General features: G+C 39.4%; 1 protein-coding gene across 4 annotated transcripts in view; it reads right to left on the reverse strand.

The window, feature by feature from the left end:
• LOC121514167 (A-kinase anchor protein 13) overlaps positions 1 to 18,955 on the reverse strand; it is a 227,232-nt gene that overhangs the window by 3,001 nt on the left and 205,276 nt on the right. For 2 of the 4 annotated variants that reach the window (XM_041794284.1, XM_041794269.1), the window contains exons 31-37: positions 13,472 to 13,618; positions 10,711 to 10,784; positions 9,784 to 9,828; positions 7,645 to 7,695; positions 7,157 to 7,429; positions 5,584 to 5,766; positions 4,249 to 4,546 (exon numbers count right to left, since the gene is read on the reverse strand). In XM_041794284.1, the coding sequence (XP_041650218.1) occupies positions 4,249 to 4,546; positions 5,584 to 5,766; positions 7,157 to 7,429; positions 7,645 to 7,695; positions 9,784 to 9,828; positions 10,711 to 10,784; positions 13,472 to 13,618 (1,071 nt within the window). The remainder of the gene's footprint in view (positions 1 to 4,248; positions 4,547 to 5,583; positions 5,767 to 7,156; positions 7,430 to 7,644; positions 7,696 to 9,783; positions 9,829 to 10,710; positions 10,785 to 13,471; positions 13,619 to 18,955) is intronic. The other 2 variants (XM_041794292.1, XM_041794277.1) reach the window with 2 other exon arrangements.

Here is an 18,955-nt window from a genome sequence, read left to right on the forward strand (position 1 = left end):
AAAGTCTCATTTGTACTCCTCTGTGTGAATTATGTATTGACTTTTTATGTTTTCATGAAAGGTTATCAACATATAAAGGTGGTAGTAAAAGTGGTCGTTGGCCCCTTGACCTTACTCATCATCCTTTACCTAGAATAGGTAACTTTGTATGTAAAAGGTTTATTACATGGCAGTAGACATTTCCGTGCACTGGCATATGCTGTACATTTTTGCTATAGCAGCAATGGTGCAGTGAGAAGATACTTATTTTTTTTATTGTACTTGAACTAGGGCTGCCAAGGTAATTCAAGCTGATTGCGATTAATCAAGGGCCACAATCAGTGCACCAGTTCTTCACGATTAATCGCATGCTTTATTATTTCTTTGACCACGATTTGGTTAAGTCTTGTCAGTGTCTCCCTGCAGATAGTGATGTTAAGTTAGTCCACCACTGCTCTTTAAAGTCTCATTTCACTTTAATAACTCACAGACAGCTCAGAGGACAAGTCAAACATTATGTACATCTTGAGTTATCAAACACTGACTTTTTATTGTTCACTTATTTCCTTTACAATCAATAACAAGTTCCTCTTTCCATAGGTAGGTTCTTTGCAAAATCTTCCATCTACCTATTAAAGCAGCCTAGTATCCAAACAGGAAGTCACATACCCTTAGTTCAAGACGGTAGAAAAATCAAAAATAACTTAAAAACAGTTCTTAACACAAACAGTGGAATTATAAAATGTGATTTTAAAAAGGGTGCTATTAATCATAATTACATGCTGAAATTCTTAGATTAATCAGGATTAAAATTTTTAATCTTTGGCAGCCTAAATTTAAACACATATAGAATTGAATGAAACTGGATTATAAAATGATAAAAGATGTGTCAGAAGAGGTAAAGAAGCCAACACGCTTATACAAGGGAGCTCGCTTTGTTTGAGATTAAATGGGGAAAAAGATGCAATTTCAGAGCCAAGACTATGCATGCATACACCTACATTTATTCAAGTTTAAGCACACATGCACATGTGTATATAATGATGAATTACAAACATATAAGGTAATAGGCTGAACAACAGATATATTTATACTATTAAAGAACAACTAACAAAAGAACAAATTTATGCAGTTATAGGGAATGTATCCACTTATTTTGGGATTTTGGGTCCAACACTTAACTCTTGATTTATGGATCTTAACAGTTACCAGTATCATCAAGTTTAAAATCTACTATTTTATCACCTTATTGTTAAAAGCAGATTGCTCTGATCCAATATATGAATGTGAGTAAAGCATAAACAACTTTGTAAACAAAAAATTAAAAGACACCTCAAATTTTAGCATGGAAGCCAAAGAAGAAACCTCTTAAGATATTGATTTGGTGATCACCTGACAATCCATTAGACAGAGCTGAGGTGTCTAAATTTGTGCACCAAAAGTGGCAAAACCTCCCAGCAATGTGACAGACTGATGGAGAGGAAGCCAAGACTGTTGAAAGCAGTGATTAAAAAACAGTATTGTTTGACTGGATATTGGTTTCTGAGCTCTTGCTGGTGAAAACATGGGTGTTTGATGTTTTGAAATAAAGAGGAACATGTTTTTGTTGCATCATTTATGACCCGAGAGGCACTTGTTATCACTTTAAAGAGCTGTCATCATTTTCTGCAAATAAAACTATAACATAACTATTTTTATGTGGAACTTGGAAAAAAATTTGCAGGGACAAAACAATAAGGTTCTTTTACTCAGCCTCAAGTCTATCAATAATAGTAAAAGCAGAGAGAAACATGTCGGTGCTCTCTTTCTGAGCTTTTTAACAACTGCTGTGGAGAGATGTTATATGGGGATACAGTGATGGACTCAGAACATGAACACGTCTGGTGCTAGGACCCACACGAGAGCTGCTGCGTACAATAAGTGACCTCTTCACACTCAGAGGACTGGAGCCGCTCTCTGTGCAGAAGATAAAGAGGTGATCTGATACAAACTGACGCTTACAAGCTAAATGTCTTTAACATAAATCACCCAAGTGTGCACCAATGACAAGCTGCACCGGCGGTGATGAGGAGTTATTATGAAACTGTTTAAGATGATGTTCAGTGGCATCCAGTCACAAATGATGATTTAAAACAATACAACTACGTCTCATGTGCATTTCACACAGTCGGGTTGATGAGCATTTAAAGATGATCTGATTCATTTTAAAACAAGCAGAAAATAAATATCTGGATGATGGAAACTTTCTCAAGGTTTTAATGTCTTTAATCAGTAATTTTAAGCTGAGGATGTAACGCCTATGATGCATAAATAATACCTCCAGCACATGACTGACTGTTTGACCAATAACACAGCATCTAAATCACCTACAATATTCAACATTCTTAGCATGCTGATTTTTTTAAAATAAGCCTGCATAGTCAACCTACACTACACGTTTGATTTATGACAGGCATTTGAGTTTCTACTGTATTGTCACTGCTGTGATTTGGTTGTAGGCACAAGGCTGAAGATAATCACTGATGATATCAACAACAACATCACTCCCTCTTGTGTGATATTGCTTTGTTATTGAGAGTTTAGAACACCTATGATAGATCAAATGTATAATGTAGGTTGACTTCTTTGGAGTCATTAATGATAGCTAAAGAAGATAATCACAGCTGTGATAATATCCAGAACAATATCCTAGCCTCAAGTGTGGTATTGCTTTTATAGAACAGTTATACAAGCAGAAAAGTAAAATGTTAAACAGACTCAACCAACTGATCAGTGGATATTGTTGGCTCTCCTGCTGCTGGTGGTCTAACAAATCTGTCCTGGAGGCCTCCTCTCTCACTGTCTGCTGCACCTTCAGGTCCCTGTCCTCTGCCTCTGAAAGCTGAAGCCTGGCACCCTGTAGTTCATCTTCCAGAGTGTCAGTCCTCAGTGTTTCAGCCTGCAGACAGAGTTTCTGATGCAATAACCTCTCTTGCATCGTCTAACTCTTTCTGCAGGGCCTGGATGGTGTCCTTGTTGGCCTGCAGTTTGTTTTACAGCGCACGGCTGCTGCTGATCTCTGTTTGCAGCTGGTATATTAATGCATCCCTCTAAAGGGTGTTAGCCATATCTCTTCTGGAGGCTTCATGGTGAAGGACCCTTATCTCCTGTCTGAGAAAGTCTATCTTGGTGGTCAGCCTCTGTCTGACCTCCGTCACCTCTCTCTGCAGGGAGTCAGACTAAGTAATTTCAGCCTGCAGGAATGATTTATAAAGAAAACCACTGCCAGCTGTAAATGTAAATAAAATACACCAGACCTCTAGAGTGGAGTGATACACATCATGAAAAGCCACAGTGATGCTGTTCTATATCATCCCTTACGGAATGTCTCTCTTGAGAACATGGTTGAAACCAATTTGTAGGATTAAACAAATGCACATAGCTATAAATTCATAGAGGCCATTTCAGACACATCTTGTGTGCACATTAGCCATTTATTTGAACATGCAAAAGGCAGACTGACAACTATGCATGGTGAAAAGCTCAGGCAAACAATGAACAATGTACCACAGAGTGCAACAATGTAATGTGTAAGCATATTCAGCATTGACCTTTATTATGTCAGTGTGCAGTGCAATGGCTGTCAATAGTTGATTAACAACAGCATGGTTATCATTCAGACCCATCTGTTATAATTTCATCTTTTTTGGTAGTTTTTAACATCACTTTAATACAGATATCTGCAGTAGTACTTTGTAGGAAAATTTGGTAGGATAGCATTTATTAGACCACATATAGTAGGTTTTTTAGCAATGTTTAGTTGTGTTATATGAAATGTTTTCAATTAGTCTGAATCTAATGACCTTTCAATAGACTAGAGAGGACAGAAAAGAAGTCATCATTCTTGGAGAGGGTCTGCTTAGAAACCTAGCATTGAGGCCCAACACTGACTCGTTCTTCCATGCTTGCAGTCAAGGAAAGCATCCATCTTTTGGCTTTATATCTACATCTGTATATTCACAGTGGAAATTTTGCTTTCAAACAAGAGTTATATTTAACTGTGTAAAAGAACAGGGCCTTAAGGGGTTAATTAATCTCACCATGTTCTTCATGTACCTCTGTGTCTAATATCGTCTTCCCTCTATTATGCTGGCAGCTCCACTTCCACCCCTAACTCTTACTCTTCACCTGATAATCAAATGTCATGTGTCTAATCTCAAGTGTCCTTGACAAAGACACTCATCTCCAACCTGCTGACTCACTGTAAGATGCTGAATAATTAAACTCTACCTGCTGTCTGCGCACTGCCTCCTTTGCCCTTCTTCTTCTTCTTCTCCTTCCCCTCTTTGCTCTTGTTCTTGGCCAGCTGCAGCAGACTCTTTGAGATCTGGTTGTTGCCTTCGCTGCCCTTGAGGTTGGCGTTGCTGGAGGTAAACGGATTGAGGCCTTTCGCTTTAGGCTTTGACTTCTGGGGCTGCAGCCTCGGCAGGGAAGAAGAGGATGAAGAGGAGAGCTCCAGAGGGTCCAGCTCCAGAGACTGGGAGCTGGCAGGGAACTGGGGATCATCCAAAGTAGTGGAGGGACTCCTCTGAAAGTGAAGGATGGAGGAAAGAAAGATGAACAGCTGGTATAGAACCCTTTAGGTTGGATTGTGAAAGATTCACTGTTGTCCTTTAGTACAGGATGCTTCTTCAACCTCTTTCAATTTGGCATTCAAACTTTATGGAAAAGCTACAAAAGCAATGAAATAAGTCTATGATCAGATTCTCAACCTAGAGCAGCCTGGATTAAAAAAAAGAGTAAGAAGTGTTTATAAAGTGGCATACAGAGAGAGAGAGGAGAGATAGAGCAGTGTAAAAACAATGAAGCAAAAGAGAAATGAAACGTTACTTTCTGATTGTTAAACAGTGGACTTGTTTGTTCTAGAGAACAAAGTAATGCGCCTACATCTCCCTGCAGGAAAGCACTGGATTGTATTTGTAGTCGAAGCTCATTGTGTGTGTCTCTCTGCTCTTTCCTTCTTCTCACCTGCAGCTCTTGTACAGCCACACAAAGTCACAGTCTGTTCTTACTCACAGCAATGATTTGGTTCTCTTTTAGACACACAAGTCATCCTTTAGAGACTCTTGCAGACAAGGAGCAGAGAAAGGGGGCAGTGATGCCCTTTGGTTGCTACTAGGATTGTCAAAATGCCTGATTTTGAAACTTTGACATGATTCTAGTAAAAATGTAATGATATTAATATCTGTTTCACTACCATAGCTACAAAAATAGCACCTGGTATTGGGTTCTTTTCTTGTTTTGCATTTAATCATTTCCAGAGAAGAGGTTTTACAGCAGACTTTACTACACGTTCATCTAATAAAAAGATCTTAAGTATAAAAGTTTAAAGTATGAATCTGTTATTTGTGATATAATTCTACATTCTTTGCTAGTTAAAACAATACTAAGAATTTATTTGTTTCCAGGATGACAGAGGTTTAATAGTTCACATAAAAATCCACACATCTCCCCAAGCGTATTGAGCACCTTCTCTGCAGCTGAGGAACACAGAGGCAGTTTCCCTGCAGGAAGCGACACATTACACCATCATCTCTGTTATGTTTTTAAAGCGTCCCTGCTCACCTCCATCAGACGAAGCTCCTCCATCTTGTCGAGATGTCGCTGCATTGCCTCTTTGTCCCGCTCCAGTTTCCTCTGGGCGTCTCTCAGCCGCTCCAAGTCCTTCTGGTACTCCTCCTTCTTACTCTGCAGCTCCAGCTTCGCCTCCTCCAGCTCCTTGTGTTGCTTCAAGACCTCCTCCTCCTGCAGTGGTTGGGAAGTGCATAGATGGATTTATTGAAGTGTTTACAACAAACGCTCAGGAGAATTGCTAACTTAAGGAATACAGCGATGTTAAAAATCTTTGGGCAAAGCTTAAAAATGTCAGTGTAAGATGGCTGCAAATCATTTTCTTAAGCATTCTACATAGCATTGTCCTTTGTAGCATATCTGTTGTAACAGAAGCGCTGAATTGTCAAACCCTAATACCACAGTAAACACCAGTGTTTAAAGTGTCCCTGTTCACTAGTGATGTTCAACTGAATATGAGAGAAACAGACAGAGTATGAATGCCTCTTTGTGTAGTTTGATGACCACTGTTTTACATTTGAATAATGCATTAAATAATTAGATATTGGCACAGACAGCTGTGTAGTTATAAAGGCTTTTAAGATCACCACTGTGTGTTGGAGTAATGCCTCTTTAGTCTAGTCTTTGCAAGTCCCTCTGTTTGTGAGCATCCTTGACAAGACTCCTAATGTCACAGTCAGATTTGTGTTAAGTGGGATAATTCTTTTATTTACTTTCTGTTAGAGTGTAAAGCTACAAAATCACCTCCAACATAATTACTGACTATGCAGCAGTGAGTCATGTAACAATAAGTCTATACCCTCCATGTATGCGGTAACTCAAAAATCCCAAAGACATCCAGACAAGGGAACCAGAAGTGGTGAAATGCTAGCTCACTTCCATGTTTTAAGGACTCATTCCTGCACCACTCTACTATGACTTAGAATCATAAAGACTACATGTGCTTGATACATCAATTCAGTAGGCTACGACGCGATTTGTATCAGTGAAATTATTTTGGTGACACAGCACATGTGAAGACTATTCAGACAAATAATTGTTCACAATGAGCCTACACTTGAGATACGCCCTCACAATCAGTGGGGAGGCAAATCTGACATCAAATTGGGTTCAAAATTGTGCAGTGTGTGGCCAGCTTAAGACAAAATATCATCATGAAAGTATTCTCCTGCATCTGTTTTTGAAACTTTTTTGCTTTTCATTGATAGGACAGCTGAAGAGAGACAGGGAATATGGAGAAAGAGAGCAAGGAAAGACATACACAAAACATCACCAGGACTGGGAATTGATCCTTCGACCAGTGAGCTTAGGACTGCAGCCTCTGCATATGGTTGTCTGTCACTTTCAGACACTATTTTTTAAAGGTAAATAATTGAAAAGAGTCTGCTTTTTTCTGCTATAAAGTCTGACCGTCTTGCACAATAATTCAGGGTGAATAGTCTGGTAAAAAATGCAGCAGAAATCAATCAAACTACCAAAGAGGAATGGCAGGGGTTTTATTGGGAATTACAGCTGCCAAGAAACAAACTGACAATCCGCAGAAGTGCTGAAAAATGATGCAAAGTACCTGTGTGTGCACCAGCACCTCCCTCTCCATCAGCTGCAGTTCCCTCAGCTCCAGCTCCCTCTCCCTCCTCCTCTTCTCCTCAGCATGAGCTGCCTGCTGTCTCTGCAGGGAGGCCAGCTCCTGCCGCTGCTTCTCCAGGCTCCTCTGCTTCTCCTGTTCGATCAGTGAGCTGGGCCGGGATGACGGCCGTGATAAAGACGAGCAGGAGGAGGAGCGCTCACTCAGGGCCTGCCGCTGGTCTTCTATGAAGCTGTCCTGCTGGACTACCACTGCCTGGGAGAGACACGAGCAGAGCCACAGGAGAGATCGATTAGCTCAGACACATCACTCATGCTAATGTCTCCAAGATAGTCTTTGTCTGTGTCTGAGGCTGAGCTGCAGAAGGTCTGACATTTTTATTTATCCCAGTATCACACAAGAATCAATATTTTCACAGTCAATGGAAAAAGTTTCACAAAGTGTTTCATGTTCTCTGGAGGCTGTCTTACCTGCAGAGTGCTGAGCAGGAGGTGCAGGTTGGAGACACTGTGGAGGACCTGCTGTTAAAAAGAAAAAAACAAATCACTGAGCATCTTGCAATCATAACACATCCTGTTATTGTTGCTTCATGGTCAGTCCTGCACAAAACTCTGCTAAATGTTGTCTTCCTTTCTGCTCAACTTAACTTTGCTTATTAAAATGCTCTGTGGACGGCAGCATGCATCATTTCAAATATTGACTTTTTCTCTTAATAAGCTCTAGAGAAAGATTTGGTGTAATTTGGGTTTACCAGTGGACTGCTGGACAAAGGCAGCATTTTAACTGACTTGAATTTAAAGATGATGTGACCTTTTCTCCATTCAGACACTGACAAAGAGACAAGGCCACAAAGCTTTCAGCTGTCACCCATGTTTACCAGGACACAAAACGATCCAATTAAGATTCACAGCAACTGAAGCACAAACAGCTTTTATAACGCAAAACTTCTGCACAAAGTTTCTCACATCAATTAAAATACAGCAGGCTGTCCATGAAGAGCTTGTTAAAAAATGGTGAAGTAGGGATGTAGTCAAGAGCAAGACAGTACATCATCTGCAGCTTTTGCCTTTTAAAGTATGTTTTAATTACAAACTTCTGTTAATCAAAATGGCTAAATAGAAGAACTTGGTGCAAGCAGACATTTCTGAATGTAACCTGGACCGCTCCCAAAAAGAATCACAATCTGCTTTTGGAGAAGTAAACAAACTGACATATCGCACTTAAAAACAGGGAAAAGATACAAAAAAGTAGCATAAATAATTGTGCTTAAAAACTACAAAAAAAACCCTTCAATATCAAAACCCATGAACACAAAAAAAAGAGTACATTTGTTAGAGATGTAGCAGTGTTGTTGATTTTGCGGTGTCAAAAAAAGTGTCTTTTTTTTATTGGAAAGAGAAGAGGGAACTACAGTCAACAAGATCCCTTGTCTACCCATCATCCTTTGCACTTGCTGGCTTAATCCAACAGTGCAAAAATGATGGATGCAACAAGTGGCAAGGGAGAACCGGGTGACTAGTTTTGAGATTGTGGAAGCTCCAGCGATTTTTAAATCTGATGTGTAAAAGCATTTTGGTTTCCCGGTGTCAAAATATGAGAAGAGGTGAAAAAAAAAAAACAGCAAGCACTGCCGGACTGTGGTGACACAGTTGATGGGGACTACGATGGAGCCACTGAGCAAATCATCAACCGGAAAAGAGTTTGTGAAGATGTGAGGAGCAGAATCTGGCCAGGCCAAAGCACTCTTAAGGAAGTGCCAACAACAACAGAGTGAGAGCTCAACAGATCTCAAGGTTTTTCTGTGAATATATCGCCAAAGGCTTACAGCTGTTTTCAGTGGTGGATGATGAAGGTTTAAGAAGGTTAGTAAACACACTGAAGCAAGAGTTTAAGTATATATATTTCAAGCCTAATGCCCACCTACAGCACTTTTTTGCACAAATTGTAATATTCAAAGTGTAATTGTTGTTTAATAAACGCAGGTCGTTTTTTCAAAGTTCTGTCATTTTTTTGGTACCACAATAACTACCATACCGCAGACTTGTTACGAAAAGATTTTGTCGCCATTACATCCCAATTTTTAGTCTTCCTAAAATTATCGTTCTTAAAACTACCACATTTCTTTCACTTACATCTTAACTTAGTTTTTATTGTGGCTTTAGACTTGTATTGAAATTTTATCTTTATGTGATGTTACTGCTAAAATCAGTATGAGTTCAATCTGCATCTTTTAATCCTTACTATCTTTGTTATTTTACTGCTACTGGACTTGAACAGCTTGAAGTGGTTGCTGTCGTCTCATACATACTTCATTTCCATCTGCATTTTGTTAGGATTTAATAAAGCTTGCTCTTGCATACATGATTTTCACCATTTAAATCCTCATTTTCAGTTAGCTTTTAAGCCGCACACTTTTGTGTCAGCCCCTAATGTTTTAATAAATGTTATACAAAAACTGGAAGTATCCTAACTACATTAATTTAAAAACACAGCTGCTCATGCTACTGTTACAGCTATGCATTTATTAAGAATGTCTGTAACACAGAGATGTGACAGTTTCCATGTGAACAGCAAGTGTAATTGAGTTTAAGATGGGACGTTAATGTTACCTCGCTGTTCCTCTTCAGCAGCAGCAGCAGGTTGGCGTTTCCTCCCTGTGCACAAACAAAAACACAAAATAAGTACTGTAGATCCTGAAGTAAACAGAAACACACAGAGTATCATTGTATGTACAGCATGTGATAGTGCATGCTGTATGTACAGCTGTGTGGATGTGATTATAGCTGCAGGTGTGGGCGTGCAGTCAAAATCTAATTGTATTAGGGAAAGATTGTATGTGTAGTCACACAGCAGGCGTGCTGCTGGCTTTTAAATACAGATAGGTTAAATGTCTCTAACATTTATTTCAATACATAAAGAAAGAACATGAATTAATGTGAATATAATAGAAAACAGAATGCTTAAATTGACTTGCATTGTATATTAGAAATCATTCTGCAGTAACTTCTTTTGCTCCAAAACTCTGTGAACTTTGCCTTCAAGCCTGGGATGATATGATTAAAAATAACAGTAATAAAGCACTGGTCTTTTGTTCGGACTGTAAATTAGCAATGAACGGCCAAGTTGGTTCAGGGAGTAAAAACTGCTTCTGTTAATCAGCCCACTTTGGTAGCTTGGATCCACTAAAACATTCAAGACATCATTATGTGCCGCCCAGCTGCTGGATATGTGCAGGATAAATGACTACAGAGGCCAGAATCCAGTGCAGCGCTACAATAGCAGCACCTAAAGGCAGACCATTCGTTTTCATCCACTATTGAATTCTTACACAACTGATGGTCGCTATTAGCAACGGGACCTGGCAGGAAGAGTCAAGAGGCTAATTCACTAGAGGGAGGGAAGCAGCTAAATTCATCTTAGCGGTGTTGTTAATGTTGGAGGACAAATGCACCCCCACACACGGCCTCAGGTTCTCATTGAGGCGTGGGGGCGTAGCGGCTTCAGAGTTAAGAGTAATTGGCTGCCGAGATGCCGACCTTCTTTAACACACTGTCGGACTCCGTCCTGCGCAGATCTCCTGCCATATCCTCGCTCTCGTCTCTGTCTCCACCTGATAGAAAGAGAAACCACAGGAGATGAGCGTGAAGCTGGCAGCAGAAAAAATATTCACATCTACTATGAGACAGTACAAAAGCAGGAGATAGCACTGATGTGAGACATTTATAATCTTTCATCACAGTAAAATAGAGAAATAAGCTCTCAAAGATATTCTGAAGTCTTTTACACCAAGAACACAGTGATTAAATATGATTAGAGGAAGAAATCAGAGTTAGATCAATATATTTTTATTCTGTTCTGCAATAAGACAAAGTCCAGAATTATCAACATTTGTGCTCGATAATCAATAGTTGTGCAAAAATATACATAATGGCAACAGATCTGTATGAAACATGAAACACAGATTTTATGTTATATTTATGGTTTGATTACTGTTTGGAGAAAGCAGCTGTTTATTATTATCAACAACTTATTAACCACATAAAAAGGCCACAGCCATATTTTGTTCTGTAAGCTAGCAGCTAGGCTTAACATTTTTTGATTTATCTATTCTTTTGCACAACTTTTCTTCAGAGCTATGACTGACCACAGCAGAGAGCAGGGTGGACAAACACAAGCCCTCCAAGTGGACCATTTTTTCCTCTGACTGCAGGGTAGCATTCCCTTCACTCTGACCCCTCTCTATAGGTGTTTCCACAGTGCACTTTTACATCAAATGAAGATCTGCAATCTTTACATCTTGAGACATGCATATTCATACCACAATTATGTAGTATTACATGTCCCATCTATTAATTCATATTGCATTTGTGGGATGACAAGAACACAGCAAGACAGAAGCTCCACATGCACTCAGACATGAGTGCAGCACTGTGCTCCCCTGCTGTCTCTGCTGATCACACCTCTGTGACATTCACAGGGAAGACTAAACAACACAGGGGCATTAATATCAGCTTAAAATGGCACTGTGTTTGCAGCATGTCTCACAATCACACAGTAAAAAATTCAATATCCTCTGGATTGATAGAATAAAATGAGAACAAAAAACGTGTCTCTATCTGGATGTACAACCACCGGGCCATGGACCACCTCCAACCCGTGTGTTATTGGGTATCGAGTGCACAGAAAGTATAAATAACTTTATTTAAATTTTTCTGATGATCAGAATCTTAACACAGGCCAAGACGCTTGTATCAATCACCAAAAGTTAAGCCCATAAATGAGCCAAAATGAGTAAAAAACAAACATTGGAGAGCTTCTTTACAAAGAGGAAAAGCTCAATGGGGAGACAGGAGTAGATCCTATGACTGCCAAGAAAAAGAAAGAAGCTTGAAACTTTAAACTGATACTTTACCATCAATTCAGCTCAAAAAGTCTATTATTGAACAGCATTTTACAAACATATTTTTGTGACCAATTTTTAAAAAATAAAAGCCATTCCAGCTCAGCAACCTTGTTACATTACTGCTTATCAAGTCTGCCTTTGACGCCGTCCTTGGCTGGTTTATGGAGCTGATGGCTGCTGCTAGCTTGGATAACAATATTTCCGGACTCATCCGGTGCTGGCTTAACACCCTCTATTTTACAAGCCTGGAAAAAGCCAATTCACCTCTGTTAACACAGGCTTCCATTGCATGCTCAACCCCTTGGCCTTTCAGTGGCTGTCTTGAGTGGAATGATGAGTTTCTTTTCTATTAGCCAAGCATCATGACGGTGACTTACTTTAGCTCTTTTGCCATCCAGTGGCTGGTAGAGCCTTGTTTTTTTGTTTTATTAGTGTGGAGAGGTTTTAATGTTTAAAAAAGACGTAAGTATCACATTAAATAATGCAGCACAGAAATTCTAAAAACTCATTTGGCGACCAAAGAAAAGATCCCCTGCTACCCAACTGTGGGTCCCAACCCAGACTTCAGAAGGTTTAAAACAAGCTGGTAAGAACATTAATTCATCATTTTTAATCTTGCTTTAAAACCAGTTGTAATATTTGACCAGTGCAGAAGAAAAATGAACTTTTAATGTCAAATGCATTACCTTCTCTTTTGAAACACAGGTTCATGTTTCCTTTAAAATCTGTTACAAATACTAATGCTTAAGAACCGCAGTCTCCAACTGCATCAGGAAGAGGGTACACCAGGTAAACAACCATCCACAAGTACTACAAAATGAAGCTTTTAATGAAGAAATATTATTGTTTTTGAGTATTTTTACCAAATACAGTGGTAAAAATGTCCAAATCACTCCTCAGTTTTAAACAATAAAAAACATCTCCTCAAGCTACGAAGGGATTTTTTGTTGAGAATCAGGAATTCTGGACCTCCAATAGCTCCACTTCTCTCGCACTACCAGCAGTTTCTCTCTGAGCTTGAAAGCCATCAGTTCTGAGGTATCGCCCTCGGCAAGTCTCCCTCAGGGTGATCCAGTACTGCTGTCCAAGTCCTTGTCTAAAATGTTTTATCTAACTGCACTAAAGAGGGGTATTGTGGGAAGTGCTGGATATGGGGCCTGCTGTTATGTGCTCAGTGAAGTTCATTTTCAGAGTGAAAAAAGGAATATTTTACTTTTTAAACTTTGGCTGTGTTTTTTAAGCGCTGAAACCACACTTCAGCAGTATGGTCGATAAGTGGTGATAGAGGCCAGCAGGTTGGGATTTAACATTTCTGAGTGTCACAGGCTTCAGACTTCGTGACTGGCAGATTGCATAGTCTCTCCATTAAAACAACCATGCAGCTTCTGACTCACTCTTACTGCTGTGCATCTGGTGACTGTCGAAGCCTCCGAAGGTCTCGGCCCGCCGTGGCAGACACACTGACCCTGAGCTTCCTCCCTCCTGGACGCTCGCCATCGCCCCGCCCAGACTGCCATTCACCAGCGCCTGCAACGTCTCCACTGTCAAACACACACAAAGAGGAAACACACGTACATCAACGTGCAGGTCAGTAAGTGAATTATCCAGACTAACTCTGTTACTGTTCAGCTCTGCACTCATGAATCCTACCAGACACTCTTGCCTTCAACCTGCTATTGGCTCTTGTTGCTTAGCAACTATTGACAACCTGATTGAAACACAGAGCTCTGCTACTAAAAGTTTAAATGTCTTTACCATCAGAAAATATATAAAACTCTGGAAACACGTTTATAGTATTGTTTCCACACATGTCTGTAGACAATGCAGCGCTGTGACCTTTCAGGAGAAAATAAGGAGAAACAAAGCTGTTTGTGCTAGATGTGAATTCACAGTAAACACAATAACCTCACAGAAGAAATGACATTACTGCTGCCAATTCACATATCAGATAAGGACAATTATTGCCGCAGGCTTTGGAGGAAGGAGCCGAAAAATACATTCTGTTCTAGTGCTGAGGCCTTTCCAGCTTCTTTTAACAGGGAAAACCTTCTCTCCTTCATACATCTTTCCTGTAGTAGAGCTGAAAACTATTCTTAGATTAATGTCAGTTACACAACCTGTAAACTAGAAAACAAATTCCTGGGATTTGTGTATTTGTGACCAAATACACGTTTTAATGGAACAGTCTTTGCCTGCAGCAGTACCCAGACATCAAAAAGTGTTAGCAGCATGTGTGCTAGGTTTTAAATAACATCACTTTGTTGATCAAGAGTAAGAGTTTGGAAAAAGGCTTTTATAGCCCACAAAGAGTACACAACAGGGATGAGAAACGTTGTTTACCAGAAGGGAGACATTAGTTTTGCTCTTGATGCCAAAGGGCCAGATTGTTAAAAATGTTCGTATTTTCTTAGTTGAACAATGATGAGTACTAATAACAAGAGAGAAAGAAAATAAATTATACTAACATTTGAATTTTCAATCTCAAGGGCAAATAGATATGGTAAATTTAATGAGCTAAACAAAAATTTAAATCAAATTCAAGCTACTTTTTCAATGCAGTGAACATAATAGTTACAGGTTATCTTTACTTTTTTCACTTTTAGGCCTACTTTTTATCAAAGATGCATATTTGACTTTTTCAAGAAATAGAGAAACAGTTCTATTTTAAGATTTTCATCGCAAATGTTGTTTTTTCTTCATGTTCGCAATTTAACGAATTTGAAATAGACTTAGGGGTTACACTGAGTGAAGAGGAGGGCCACAGGTGGCAAAGTGAAAACAGATTTCTACAAAGTTATGTCAGTTAAATAAAAACATGTAATGTAAAATAAATTACTGCATAAACATTCACCCCCTTCAGGTCAGTATTTAGTAGATGCATCATTGGCTGCAAACACAGCTCGGAGTCTGTATGAATAGGTTTCAATCAGACTTGCACATTTGGACACTGCAATTTTACTCCATTCTTCTTTGCAAAACTGCTCAAGCTCTGTCAGGTTGCACAAGGTTAGGTGTAAACAGCCCTTTTCAAGTTCAGCCACAAATCCTCTATTGGATCAAGGTTGGGGCTTTGTCTGGGCCATTCCAATACATTCCCCTTGTTGTCTTTACACATTTCTATGTGGCTTTCGCTGTATGCTTTGGTCATTGTCTTGCTGGAAAACAAATCTTCCCCAAAGCTTTAGTTCTCTTGCAGACTGAATAAGATTGTCCTCCAGGTTTTTTCAATACTTTTCCACATTAATTTCACCCTCTTCCACTACAAGCCATCCAGGCCTGGCTGCTGAGAAGCATCCCCACAGCATGCTGCTGCCACCACTGTGCTTCACAGTGGGCATGGTGTGCTTGTGGTGATGTGCAGTGTTTAGTGTCCGCCAAACATAGCGTCTTGTCTGATGGCCAAAAAGAACCATAGTGGCCTCATCAGACCAAAGCACTTTCTAACACTTGACCATGGAGTCTCCCACATGCCCTTTGGTTAACTCTAGTCCAGATTTAATCTGAGAGGCTTTCTCTTTGCCACTGTCCCATAAATCTTTCACTGGAGATGAACCCGGGCAACAGTTGTTGTATGCAGAGTCTCTCCCATCTCAGCTTCTGAAGCTTTTAACTCCTTCACAGTCGTCATAGGTGTCTTGGCGGCCTCTTTCACTAGTCTCCTTCTTGCAAAGTCACTCATTTGGACAGCTTTATCTAGGCAGATTTACACATGTGCCATTGAAGATAGATTTAATTGAACTCTGGGGGGCGTTCAGTGCCTTGGAAAAATTTTGTATCCATCCCCTGATTGATGATTTTCAATAACCTTTTTCCTGAGTTGCGAGGAATTTTCTTTTGTCTTCATGGTGTAATGGTATCCAGGAATACTGGTTAACCAGTGACTTGGCCTTCCAGACACAGGTGTCCTTATACTACAATCTCTTGAGACACATTCACTGCACTCAGGTGACCCCCATTTCACTAACTGTGAGACTCCTAGCACCAATATGCTGGACCTCGGTCAGTCACTTTAAAGGGGGTGAATATTTATGCAGTCACTTATTTTCACATTTTCAAATGTGGTTGCTAAACTTTAAGTAAGTTAAAAGGTACAGTGCCAGTGGTTCTTGTTCCTTCTCCAAATGTTATTTTTCCCTTTGTTATGATATACAGTAACTCACTCACACCATTTTTTAAATTCATGCTGCTTTCCTCTCATACACATTTGATGAACAGGGCTGCTATGGTGCCAAACAGAGTTGTGATACAATCCTAAAACACACATACTAACTCTTTCAATTTCTCTCATAAACTCTCTCCAAGTTTGCTTAGAACACAGGACTGTCAAAGTTCTGCCGCTTGAAGCTCAGCAGAGACCAAAATGCCAAACAAATTACCTCTTGAGTATCTCAGAGGAGAGGTGAAATTGTTTAGTATGAGCTCATCAGCAAACAAACAAGTTTGATTAACATAAAAATGAAAAGTGGATTAGAACTTCTCATACTGCCTGTGTGCTCCTGTGTTATGCTAGGTTAAAGGTTTGTTTATGCCAAATGCAACTTAATGGATAGCAATTTTCTTTGAATTGCATTATGAGGCATGGATTCAACAGCTGAAAACTAGTGGAAGACATAAAGTCACATACTGCCATGAAATCTACAGGCGTAATTAATAAATACCAGCTATGCTTAGAAAGGATGTTCCATCAGCAGTCTCTTTATTAAGTACATGTAGGCTCAGTGACTCAACTTCCTGGAAACGGTCACCATGGAGCAAAGCCAAGCTAATGTCATTTGTATAAGGTGAGTGCTTTTCCTATTATGATGGGTCAAAATAGACCTGCTTATCCCCTCTCTAGAAACTAAAACAAAACTTCATAAGATTTAAGTTTTTGCAGTAGGTTGAAGTGAAGAATGCTTAAGCTTGATTTGTACTTCTGCATCAAATTTAGGCCACTGTATACACGAACATGCATTTCCTCAAGAATCTAACTGCGCCTTGAAACAACACAGGCTGCAAGCCCTGTGACTGATACACTGGGTAGAGATGGGTGATTGCCAGTCTACAGGCATATTGTGTGTACACCAGGCTGAAGACGATGATATAAGTAGTCAAATCTACTTGCAAGCATCCAAAGGTATCAGATGTACATTTCTTCATCCATATCTCTCTTAAAGCTCATTTATACTCTACATTCGAAATGCAAGCAGAAACAGACAAGAGTTTTCTATCCACAGTCTTGCGTGTGCATGTACATGTGCAAATTTGGGCGCAGTGATGGTTCTATACAAGTAAGAGTGTAAATGAGCTTTCAGCTGGTAAACATGCAAAAAATTTCCAGTTCTCTCAGTCAGCTGCTTCAATGGCCGTACTTTGATGCTACCTCTCTTTTCTTCTTTGCAATAGCTGCATATCAAAAGAAGGGACGAGTATCAAAATCTGGAACCATGTTGGCACAAGTATGATCACATACGATACCTACAGGACCAAAATACTACACAGGTTTTGATGCTTAATTCTGGTACCCCACTACCCTGATGCAAGCCCATGTCACTCCAAATGAAAGGAACAAAACCAGGCTATGGAAGTTAAGCTATATGTGCTTGCTTTATTTCAGTGGAGCATGAATGCCATTTGTTTTGGTGTCCTGAGCTCTGCACGTTTTCCTACCAAGGACACAGCCGCACTGAATGATTTACTTTATTGATATCACTTATTAAGATATCTCTCTTAGCCAGTGTTCATTTGGGCAGCTATTTTAGAATTTAGTCTTAGTTTTACTCTTCAGATAAGATGGCTTTTAAGTTTAGTCACATTTTAGTCATTTTTTGTTTTGTAGTCTAGTTTTAGTTGACAAAAAACTCAAACAAATTAAGTCCATTTTAAGCCCATAAAAAGGGGTTACATTTCAGTCCTTGCTTTTAGTCAAAACATTTTTTCTCTTTGCTTGAATCTAGTGCCAAATCAAACTAGTGTGTTCTATGCACTCTGCCAAACCTGGGATCCCTGCTTTCTACAGCTGAAAGACAGATTAGCTACAAGTATGTTGTGTTTTGATGGATTTGGTCACATTGGGGAAATATCATGGATTTTGAATGTCTGATGAAAGCTAAATTATATGTCAGTCTCACTTTGATAAAAAAAAAACTAAATGTACTTTTCATCAGAGTTTTTGTCATCAAAGATCTATTTCAGCTAGTCTTAGTCTGATCTTTCTCAAGGAAAATGTTGACTTACATTTTTAGTCATACTTTTAGTCAACGAAATTAACACTGCTCTTAACCATTTACGGTACCAAGACAGCTTTATTTTACTCACAGACTTTAAGCACACCTAACTTCTCTTAAAAGCAATGATTCAGGCACTGTTTAGGCACCGACACCATTTAAAAGTATCCATTTAGCACCGGTATAGGAAAACAAACAAATGATACCTAACTTGAATCAACAGCAGGTACATATTCATCAGCTCCAACACCAACAAAATATTTCCAGTAACAGTTACCATGCTATTCCTGCTCACACAAGCAGGAAACAGAGCAGCTGGGAGCTGGCATCAAAATTTTGATGGCCAATTAGCGTTTATACGGAGTACTGCAGAGTGATGTGGACAAAATAACAGACAAATAGACAGTGGCGTAGGCACTCTGGCAAAGCTACAGTCAAGATTTGATGAGGAAATCTAAACCTTCATTGTTCATCTTCTTACAATAGCAACTTAATGACTGAATCATTAATGCAGGGTTCAACTCTCACAGGAAATCATTGTCTTTGAGAGTCCATTGTGAATTAAAAAAAAAAACACAAAAATGAGAAATTATTGAAACAAAACGTATAATTCCTCCAGTTCTAGCATATGAATTACTACAACTCTGTAGCAGAGTAATCCAGTGATGCAGA

This window comes from Cheilinus undulatus, linkage group 1 (assembly GCF_018320785.1).
Source record: "Cheilinus undulatus linkage group 1, ASM1832078v1, whole genome shotgun sequence".
In the NCBI taxonomy this organism is placed as follows: Eukaryota; Metazoa; Chordata; class Actinopteri; order Labriformes; family Labridae; genus Cheilinus; species Cheilinus undulatus.